General features: G+C 37.2%; 1 protein-coding gene across 2 annotated transcripts in view; it reads right to left on the bottom strand.

Annotated features, from left to right (window-relative positions):
* Positions 1-667: 667 nt before the first annotated feature.
* Positions 668-12,334, bottom strand: part of LOC121368246 — a 60,735-nt gene continuing 49,068 nt past the window's right edge. For both annotated transcript variants that reach the window (XM_041492892.1, XM_041492893.1), the window contains exons 8-9: positions 5,948-6,013; positions 668-1,004 (exon numbers count right to left, since the gene is read on the bottom strand). In XM_041492892.1, coding sequence (XP_041348826.1) covers positions 864-1,004; positions 5,948-6,013 — 207 coding nt within the window. In that variant the 3' untranslated portion in view covers positions 668-863. The remainder of the gene's footprint in view (positions 1,005-5,947; positions 6,014-12,334) is intronic.

The following is a 12,334-nucleotide window of genomic DNA, read 5'->3' as shown; positions in this document are numbered from 1 at the left end:
GACAGAGAGAGTATCAGACTAGGGTATACTCCAGTCGTCATGGGTTGGTATAGTGGTGCGAACGGGCCCGACTCCGGAGGATCCGAGATGGTATCAATATAAAACAAAGTAAAAGTCTAGAAAGCAAAAAGTAGTAGGAGCCGACCCCGCTTCCTATTTCTTCTTAGAGTCGGCGGTCAATCTTCCAGTGCTGCTAGGACAGGCTCGGACATGTAGAGACTAAACGCGAACAACCGTGGCGTTCTGCAGAATGGCCGTCATACGAGTCACGGAAAAAACAGTCGACATAAGTCAGCCAGAGAAATGACGTGGAGGCAAGGAATCTCGCTAAAAAGATAATCCAACCTGGTGGTGCAGGCTGTCAAAACGAGAAGCGTTCCAGCGTTCAGTCAGTTCCAGTGGCCGCATACATTTCAGTAGAAAACTTCATTTCGCCGACAAAAACAAAACAAAATGAAGTCAACCAAACAAAAGCACGTGTTGTATGCACAAGCGAAACAAACACGTCTTACTGCGTCTAGCTCCAGACTGGGAATGTGGACGACTTTTGCATGCACATAAGAAAACATTACGTGGATGCCGTAAAATAGGCATTATGTTCACAGACAAACAGGGTTTTCCGAACCCTAACATAGTTTTCTATTAGTAATAATAACGGATGAAACAATTTGTTGTTTAGTTCAATCGAAGGATATTTTATTAATTGATCGTCAACAGGGTTGTTGAAATTTAGATCGTTAATGACATTTCTAAACATTAATTTTGAACAACCAAAACATACAGTAAATATTTTATCTAAACCTTGGTGTCAATAAACCGTTTATTTTTAAAATATTAGACAAGAGATTTCTTGTTAGATATGTCTATTTTCGGACTGGTCCGTTTTCAAACTTCTCATTGTTTTTCTCGATCATGTTCTCAACCCATGGAGACTGACATCTGAATTCAAGTTCATTCGACTCTGCAGTCATTATGCATTTCGCTTGATTTGGACAGATACATCGCTAAAATAAAGAAACAAAAAGACATCATTTATTATAATGATCATGTTATATTAATTGCAAAATGCGCCTGACTACAAGATCACACTCGGTATTCAAATAAAAACTCTTGGAGAGCCGCAATACATACAAGAGAATCACGGTGAGGTTTTATTTTCTACACATATCGACATAAATAATAATATTATTACATACCTATGAGAGATAACGGAGTTTAATAACCAAATCGTACGTCACATTGTGGGATACCGTTTTCCTCAACAAAGCTGGTATATAAACCCTAACGCGATTGGCCCACAGCATATTAAATGGGGTCAACACAATGTGACGTACGATTTTGTACATTTCTTATTAAAAGCAACGCTGAGTTCAGCCAGACTGGTTTATGCGCTTCATGTTAAAAAGAATGACCACTTCGGAAACCAGTCAAAATAGTTCGCAAACGTTATCGAGAAACGGCTGGCTGAACTTTGGACTGATTTTTCTCTCAGTAATACGAAGTAGTTTTAATACCGCGATCGAATAACCTATTTTTGAAATTCAAATGTGGATCATTAACTTCAATTGTGGGCGTGGCCTATTCAAATACTCAACACCAGCTGCTCTGAATATTTACTTTTGTCACTTTTTTTTTATGAATTCTAAGCAATCATTATGGGCAGGTAATAACTAAAATACTACACTCCTTTCACTTTAATACCATTTTTATGAACGAGTACACAAACATGGTATCAAACTGAAAGGAGTGTAGTATTCTCCATTTATTAGACGTTTAAAACCCAACTAGTAATTACTAATAACTGTTCTCCTCGTACTCAGTTGTAAACCTGCCTGTGTCATTTCAGGAAATGTTATTAATTTAACTATAAACAATGATTTGTTGAATTTGTATGATTTTATAAACATATTTGCCAATAAAAAATAAGCGTCGGTAGCGGGGGAGGGGGGGGGGGGGGATTAGCACCCCAAAGTATGTTTTGTCCACCCCATTGAAAGCCGATCTCAATTATTGATTAATTTGTTTTCACCCCAACCGTCCACACTCACTGGGCTATTTCTCGTTCCAGCCAGTGCATCACGACTGGTATATCAAAGGCCGTGGTATGTGCTATCCTGTCTGTGGAATGGTGCATATAAAAGATCCCTTGCTGCATTAGGAAACATTTAGCGGGTTTTCTCTTGTGACTACGTGTCAGAATTACCATGTTTGACATTCAATAGCCGATGATTAATTAATCAATGTACTCCAGTAGTGTCGTTAAACTAAACAAACTTCTTCTTCCAACCGTTCACAAAATTGTAGCTCATGTAGTTAGAAACTGTTTTGAAGTTTGCTTTTTTAAAGTATGTTTTGTTTAACGGCACCACTAGAGCACATTGATTTATTAATCATCTGCTATTGGATGTCAAACATTTGGTAATTTTGACATATAGTCTTAGAGAAAAAACCCGCTACATGTTTCCATTAATAGCAAGGGATCTTTTATATGCACCATCCAACAGACAGGATAGCACATACCACGTCCTTTGATATACCAGTCGTGGTGCTCTGGCTGGCACGAGAAATAGCCCAATGGGACTACCGACGTAAAGCTGTTTTAATACAACCAAATGTATTCTAAATTAGTTTACAACAATTATGTACTAGTATTTAATAACTGGCCCCTCCAGTTTGCCACCCTCCTCCCTAGTTACCGGCGTCTTCCGTCGGCTATGTAAAAGGACAGTAAGTCGGACATTTAGTAACATACAAATTAATCCATGGTATACATTCATTACCTGGACATCGTTACATAATCAACGGGAGTGAATCGCAGGAATTTGGTGGAGTTGTATTATTATACTCTTTTTTTTTTTTTTTTAAATCCTTTTTTTTTTCTTTTTTTTTGTTGGGGGGGGGGGGGGGGGAGGGAGGTAAATGAGCATTTTGTAGAACAGGGAAACTGGAAACAACATACCTCAGATGAGGTTACAACTTTTTTGTTTGAAGTAATATTTGTGCAACTTGTGATCTGCGGCGGTGTACTGAATGACATTTCCCTCCGGAATGTTCAAAACGGTCTGACTGAAAACAGCTTAGTCGATCTCAAAGTAGCTCATCTATTTAATCACATATACTTAATTTCGTGCTTATATCCGATTAACGTTGAAGCACGCTGTTCTGGGCACAGACCTTAGCTATCTGGGCTGTCTGTCGAGGACATTGGGTTAGTGGTAAGTGAGAGAGAAGTCGGTGTAGTGGCCTTACACCTACCCAAATAATTGTTAAAACTCGCTCTGGGTGGGATCCTGTTCCAAGTTGCGGACCTAGTATCTTACGTCCCATGGTTTAACCACTTCACCACTCACGTTCAGATAACGTTTCATTAGACCAGTCAAAACCTCGCTAGACAATCAGGTCATAGATTTGAAAACATTCGGAAATATATATTATCATCCACAGACAGGATAGCACATACAACGACCTTTGATATACCAGTAGTGATACACAGGCTGGAAGGAGAAATGGGCCAATGGGCCCACCGACGGGGATCGATCTTAGGCGAGCGCTTTACCACTGGACTACGTCCAGCCCCAGATGTTGTAACGAGTCACAATCATTTTTGCAGACATCACAAGCATTAGAATCCACATAATAATATATCATATGTAAAAAACCGGCATCGGTGGCGCAGTGGTTAAACCATCAGACTACAGGTTGGTAGGTACCGGGTTCGCATCCCGGTACCGGCTCCCACCCAGAGCGAGTTCTTAAGGGCTCAGTGTGTAGGTGTAAGGCCACTACACCCTCTTCTCTCCCACTAACCACTAACCAACTAACAGTTAACCCACTGTCCTGGACAGACAGCCAGATAGCTGAGGTGTGTGTGCCCAGGACAGCGTGCTTGAACCTCAATTGGATATAAGCACGAATATAAGTTGAAATGATATATGTAAAAATGTATTTGTAGTTAAAGGAGAAGCTAAGTCAAATATGAGCCGTATATGTTGGAAAGATGCATACCCGGACCACCAACACATACTGACACTTTAAGAAATGAAAAACGCGTAATTTTCGAATTAATAAAAAAAACCTCGTGATTATTCCTGCTAACTGGGGACAGCCATTTTGTTTCTTTTTCGTCGCGTCCGGTACTCTAGCTTGTACGGAAATTACGTCAGCTCCTATCAACTCCTGTGTGCACAGTGTAAACAAACTCAGTAATTTACGACAAGGCGCCTCGCTTTGATCAACCTGACTTGTAAAACAACATTAATGACTTGATAATATAATAAACTATTTAACTAAAGATATTTCTATTTGTATTAACAGAACGAAATGGGGTTATGGTATGTTTCTCTCTGAAAAAAATCCAGACAAAATATATACCATAAGGTCTATTGGTGCGTTGGAGCAAAAATGCCCACCCACGATACCCAAGTGATGTTTATTTTGGGGGGACTACGTAATTGGTCAATTCTGTGATTTTAAATGGGAAAGTCTACTTAATCAAGAGTTTTACAGAATTATTTACAGTAATAAAGCATGTCGGCTGATAATGCCCCTTACCATTTTAGGGGTGGCAGGTTATTTGCTGGAGAACATTTTAATTTTCTACAGTAATATAATGACACGGGTCCTGATCCACTACATGCTAATGACATAAGTGTCTACATTTTTTCCATACCATTAAACAAAGACTAATATTAGGATATGCTATGACACTGTGATGTTAATAATACCGGTATGTATGTTTGTGTCTAGACGAAGTTAATTAATTGCCTGCTCTGGTTACCTACCAAAGAAACACCTGCCAGTCAAGAATCATGGGTAGAGGCGACTAAAATAATATATATAATAGCGCTCACATTTAACCGTTTTATTAATTACATATACCAATATAAATGTTGATATTAAGCAATAATGTGCATTATATATCGTTGAATATGCATACCAGTCCAAAAGCCTTGCACGGGCTTTAAGATTCTGTGCACTATTGTATATTGAAATCATGATAGAGTTGTGTCTTTCGCACATCGAAAATGAATAACATAATAATTTCCCCACTCTTTTGTATCATACATACATGTATATCCTGCACTGGCATATTTTAATTGTGCTTTTGGAATTATGTTTTGAGAATTTAACGTATCATACATATTTATATACAACTTTTTTTTGTTTTCTAAATATATATGTTAGATTAAAAGGGAAAACGGCATGTTTTCTAATTTGTTTATAACATGATGTCATAAATTAATCTAATATTTTCTCCTATGTATCTTCCTTTAATCTTTGTCCACTAATTTATTCATAACATGTTTACGTCTATTTGCAATGCACCCTGACGTATTGAGTTTAAAAGGGTTAAAGGTCTCCAGTAAAAACTATATAAAAATAATCGATGTTTTGTCAGCAAAAGAAAAAACATCTTCAGGATAAGAAATGAAACAAATGTTTTGTTTTAAATGGTTGGCAAGTAAGCAAGTAAGGCATAAGATATATTTCGTTTGGGAATACATGCTATAATACCATAGGCGTACGGGCTCTCATTGTTGTAAGGGGGGGGGGGGTGGGGGTGGGGGGGGGGGGGGGGGGCTTGTTTTTGTTCGAATTAAACAAAAATGCCGGATTCTGAAAAACGACATTTAAGTGTATTAACATTATAATCAAACAGCTACACATGGTTGCAAATGAATCACAAAGTATTTTTACGTGGATTACAAGTAATGTTGAGAATAGAATCAATGAAATACAATGTAAAAAGGTCTCAGGTTATCACATTTCACCGATATCTCTATACTTTTTACCCGAATTTGATGTTTTGCTCCATAACTAGGAGCCTGCCCCCCCCCCCCCCCCCGTCCCCCGTTTCCTATATGTGTAATACCTAGCTTTTGTACATGTGATCTTAATTTTCGTGAAATACAATTGCGTTTTACCGTGAAGTAAAATATCTACTTACTGGTAGATTAGACGAAGATCCCTCTGATCTGCAGTCGAAGTTTTTAAAAGGAATGTCAGCAATGCACTAAAACAAAATAAATATTATCAAAGGTTATAAAATCACAAACAACACCAAACATTTTCAAACCAGTTTGAAACATGCAAAAATTATTTTGCTTCATAATATAAACGTGAGCAGATGCTTTAACGATATATTCTACAAAAGACCTATAGATAGTCCTGTTCAATTGTTGTTGTTTTTTGCAAATGTTACCTTTAATTCCTATTCAATCCTTGTTTTCTTTACATTTGTATGAAAACAAACCCAAACCCTGACAGGTTTTATATACAATTCATCATCTAAAATGCACGAAGTTGACTTATTTTCATTTTACAAAAATCTCTCTCGCCAGATATCAAAACTGTTCACTCATCTCATAAAAATGGTATGACAGGCAAGCTCGTTTAGTATATATATATATATAATATAATAATAATAATAATAATAATAATAATAATAATAATAAGTAGTAGTAGTAGTAGTAGTAGTAGTAGTAGTAGTACCCCAGCAGGCACTCATAACGGGGGGAATAAAAATCATGATTTCTCACTGAGAAATTATCATGCATTGGTTTAACGTACACTACTATTGGACGATTTGACGCCAACAAATCAATCGCCTTGTCGGTACTAAATATGACGTCATCACGATTTGGTAAAGCAAACACAATGACGTCACGTAGTTTAAAGCGTTTGCGTTTACGTTTTTCTGATTTCAGTGATAAAGCCGCACACCCTAGTTCCATCCAGCGAAAATAAATTATAATTTGGTTAATCTACAAACCTGTAACACACTTAGATCACGTTTTTATCAAATGGAGTGAAAAATCAGGTTTTATATCGATAAATACCATGGGAATCCCCATGTCCCAATTGCTTGAAATAATTTTGAAAGTTAGTATTCTGATGTCACCGGTAAATGTCGCTCGAAGCACAACAATGCCTACGTCACGACAAATTTCACAGAGTGCGCACAGACTTGGGGTGCGTTCTTTTCACCTCTCCTGGACATGTACCAACTGTTCTGTCCTGGTTGTATCCCCTCTCCAGATATCGTAAGACTTAGCAAAATTATTGGTTTTAAGGGTTTGTAACGTTTTGTATTGAGACACTTACTTATCTGAACTTTATTGTTACTGAAAATGTTCACGAACTGTGAAGAAAAATCTCACAAATGAACAACAACAAATCGGATGTTGATTGCGCGAACCGTGCACGAGAAAACAAACCAAAATGATAACGGTCACGTGGTATACCAACATCTGTGACGTTTACACAGGAAGATTCCCTCTAAAAAATAGATTGGACCTCGCTTGCTTAACGGTTTTTTCTCGATAGCACGTCTTGTGAAAAAATGCAAAAAATGCATTTCGTGGTTTTACAAACATCAGGATTACCAAAAAGCACTTCAGGTGAATGGAAATGTGTATTCTAAATTTTAAAATGTAAGTAAAGTGCAATTTTATTTGTGAAAAATGGGGTTTAATAGCGAAAAACAACGCCGTAATGGTTAACAAATAACTGTAACTAGGGTGTGTCCCTTTAAACTTGTAGTAAAATGGTAGTTTAATGCAATCCATTATAGATTTATTTTTACAGAATAATTAGAACTTAGGGTTTTGAAAATTATCTGTGAACCGTGAATGAAATACAGTTAAAGTTAAAGCAATACCAAGAACAGTAAAGTAGTTTACGTCGTTTCTATATACATGGAGGTGTGGCCGATGTAGGCTATATCGAAAATAACGGCTTTAAAACCCTCCAAAATAGCTGGGGATAATAAATAAAATAACAAACTCGGTACCAGTTATTATCAAATTTATGTCCCGAGTGAAATAATTTTCACTTGGCACGAGCTTTAGTGATTGGTAAGTGAAAATTATTTCACTCGTTTATTATCCTCTATATAATGACTGAGTAGTACAGATGATATCTATAGTAATGAATACGTAATGTAGGTTATGTGTGGGGAGGGCATACATATTATATGAATAGTAATGAATAGGGATTACGGATTATATGTACAGTAATGAATGGGGAGTGCAGATTAAATGTATAGTAATTAAAAGGGATTACATGTTATATGTATAGTAATGAATGGGGAGTGCAGGTGGTGTTTATAGTAATGAATACATAGCGTAGTTTATATGTATAGTAACGAATGGGGAGTGCAGATTAGTGCAGATTAGTGCAGTAATCCGCTGGTTTATAGTTTATTTGTTTTCTTTGCAAAACTAACTTAGGACATTAGAAACAGTGTTTTTAGAAAAACCAAAAACAACATTTTATTTCGTCGAAATATTTCTTCTTTGACTACAAAAGTCCTGTTAATTATAAAGCATGTAGAACCATCACACAACACAACACACCACACAATACAACACAACACAATTCAATACAATAAAAATAAATACTATCTTTGTTGCAACATTTGTATCTTCACATTGGTAAATGTCAAGGGTAAATGTTGGCAGGAAAACCAAAAACATACAGAAACTAGTTATACCTACAACAGAGACGAAACAGGATGGCAACATTATTGCAGTTTAAAATGTCAAGCCACCGGTTAACATATAAAATGTAAATGCATTAAATTCAATTTGACATAAAGAAAGAAACACCGTATGGCACTTATGGCAACGATATCAACAAAACAACCATGTTAGGGACCATCCCCGTAGCGGCCGACCACTCGCGACAACCCCTCGCCAAGACACATGGATCCGAACCACGCATCTGCGAAACAGGTTCCAGCCAGCAACCCTCACAGCCCGTACCATTCCTTTCTCCAGCGTTTAGTGGCCTCAATGAGACGGCGGTACCAGGGCCCAGTAACATTAAGCACTCGTAACACTTACGTCAGACGTACACCATACATAATGTGTGGCGTACGTCTGACGTAAGTGTTACGAGTGCTTTGTGTTACAGGGCCCAGGCCTGTATCAATGCTCCAGGTGGACACACTCGCTACTGACTGTGTGAACTTCGCTCTGGACCCCCTCTAGTTATGTGGCTCATTTGCATATGGCATTGAATGACCGACCGCAATGTTAACCACTCGGCCACTGATTAATTCTTTGGTATTAATACAGTTTGGTGTTAACATATTTACCCATATTAAAATGTATCATATGAATTAATAATACGAAGATAAAAATACCCAGCCACCAACAGATAATCTGCCTGCGTCTGAACAGCTGGAGTCTTATCTACTAATATCCTTTGTATAATTATTGTGGTATATATATATATATATATATATATATATATATATATATATATATATATGTATGTATGTATGTATACATGTATATGTATGATATGTATGTATGAATGTGTGTGTGTGTGTATATATATATATATATATATATATATATATATATATATATATATATGTATATGTGTGTGTGTGTGTGTGTGTGTGTGTGTGTGTGTGTGTGACTCTAATACGTCATAAGAATCCATACAAGGAGAGATTTTTCGCGGTGTCCAGCAAATACATCACCAAATACTTGCTCAAATCCTAACTACTATCAAGGATGGCCTTTGTAGGTATTGCCAAAATGTTTTCGAGACAAGTGGATTCTCGAGAGTTCCAAACATTTACTTCAGATCATTCCCTCTCAATCCAGATCAAGTTCACTAATATTAAAAACATTTGATTTGTCAACATTATACACAACAATCTGCGTGAGACCGCGAGTGAATCCAGACTAAAGTATACTGAGGCAGATATATAACGTATAACGTTACTCTTCGCTATATTGACGATCTTATATCATTCAATAATAGCATGATCACAGATTACCTTCTATTGATTTACTCATGAGTGTTTGAAATAAAAGAAACATTTGAAGGTATTAGATTGGTTTAGATCTATGCAGACAGATTCAAAGAGACACAAATCTCCAAACTAATCTGTATGATAAAAGGAATGACATCAACTTTCCAATAGTCAATTATCCCTTTATGTCGAGTACTATACCTTCTGCTCCAGGTTTTGGTGCCTACATATCACAACTTCTAAGAAACCTTAGAATATGCTCATTGTATGCAGATATGAAACAACGCCGTATCATTCTGGCACAGAAGTTAATCCATCAGGGTTATGGTGTCCAGGAACCTCTGAAGGCATCCAATAAGGTTTATGGTAGACATTTGGAGGCTATATCTACTAATTACGATGCATCCCTGATTAAAATTATTACTGATGCTATTCCATATTTTGAACTTGTGCATACTTTTTAAAAATCTTTTTAGTGAAACATGTTTTTTGGGTGTGGTTTTTTTTTTGCATCGTTTTAGATGAAGAGACGGACTTAAATTTTGGTCTGTTAGTCACGACGTATTTAGAACAACAGAATTATTGTATGTATTAGCTACGTCTATTTAGTACCTATAGAAAATGATATAATGGGAATGTATAATGTATTGTTGTTTGTGAGAGAGAGAGAGAGAGAGAGAGAGAGAGAGAGAGAGAGAGAGAGAGAGAGAGAGAGAGAGAGAGAGAGAGAGAGAGAGAGAGAGAGCAACATGATGAAGGGAGATATCACACAAATATACCAGTGATCAAAATATATTTTTGTGACAGAAGAACCGGGATATCATCATGCGGGTTGAGTTGTGGGAAATACGCCGACTGTAAAATAAGTACGACGTATAAATATAAGTGAAAGTCAACATTAATTTATCGCCAAAACTGGGATATAGCTACATATGGACACGCAAACACATGTACATAACGAGATACACATACAGGCACGCATGAACAAACACAAATATACATCTATCCGAGGCAAGAGGTAACCCAGTGGTAAATAGCTCGCCTGGTGCGCAGTCTGTCTAGGATAGATCCCCATCTGTGGACCCATTGGACTATTTATCATTTCCAGTGCGCCACGAGTGGTATATCAAAGAATTTAGGATGTGCTGTCCTTTCTGTGGGAAAGTGCATATGAAAGACCCTTTGCTAATGCAAACGTGTGACAGGTTTCCTCACAAGACTTCGTGTCAGAATTACCATTTGTTTGACATCCAATAGCCGATGATTAATTAATTAATATGCTGAAAAAAGAACAAAAAACCCAACAATTTGAATGATTTAAGCAAATGTAACAAAGTATATGGCATCTCTTGGCCCAAGATGTCCCAATTGGGACATCTTCGGCAATTGGGACATTTTGGGCTTCAACATTATATATTACATGTATAATATGCACTAGGGAATGCTTATTCAACGTGTAATGTTGACTAGGGAGTGTAAATCCAGGGGAGTGCAAATTATATGTGACACCTGTTCACATACGTTGGAAAGCGACCTTTCAGGCTTTCTTTCTTTCTTTTGATATATTGATGATATTGACAGTTTGACAAGACAGACCAGAGGGACACTGAGCTGTCCACACTCGTCCCCGTATATTTATTTATAACACCCCTAATTCACACGAAACATGTCGTATACCCTCAGGATAATTCGGAATGTTTTCAAATTATTTTCAAATCACTGGCAGGATTCTGCAAGTAAGGTTTTGATTGGTGGACATGAGCTCCAACTGGCTGGTGTTAGATCCACATGTAATAGTGGAGCTAATTTTAATTAGATTGACAAGGCACAGGATGATATCATGGACTCCAAATGTAGTTTATGTTTCCATATATTCTGCATACATTCTTAGACTACGATATAGGGAATGGTAGGGGTTTTCTCTCCAAATAAGCGCGGGTTTCTTTGATGTTGAATGCAAGATTTTCATGACAGACTGTTCATTCCTGCTGTTTGTTGTCTAGGTACATCCCAGAACCAGTTCTAACCCACCGTTTCACAATGGCATATACAGCCTATCTCCGTATCCAGTCTTGAGTTTATGCTATACGTGGTACCGAACCATGGTTTGTCTGGTAAATAGTGTTAAGAATTTCACTTGAACTGTTACTTCTGTTGGCTAGTGATATCAGTTGCCAAATCTTTCTGTGCAATGCATTCATTCACCTTAAAAGGTACTTAAGGGACAAGCATAATTGGGAATACCGGTATATGATTGTGCACTATAAATGTTTTCGTTACGCGTTTCTAGTTCTAAATGTCTCACTCTGATCATCAAATGTGGCCGTAGAACACTTGCTGATGGGTATAGGTTATAGACTGTTACATGAACGTGTGTCATACGAAATGTATGGAATGAAAGATTAAACCTCGCATTGTGACGTTTTCTGGAGGTAATAATAATAATAATAAGGGCACGGCCACAAAGGTGTGGAGAGTGAGAGATAATGTTTGTTTTGTTTAACGACACCACTAGAGCACACTTATGTATTAATCATCGGCTATTGGATATCAAAAATTTGG

Source organism: Gigantopelta aegis, chromosome 3 (assembly GCF_016097555.1).
Source record: "Gigantopelta aegis isolate Gae_Host chromosome 3, Gae_host_genome, whole genome shotgun sequence".
Taxonomy (NCBI): Eukaryota; Metazoa; Mollusca; class Gastropoda; order Neomphalida; family Peltospiridae; genus Gigantopelta; species Gigantopelta aegis.
This window is presented reverse-complemented; position numbering and strand designations above follow the sequence as displayed.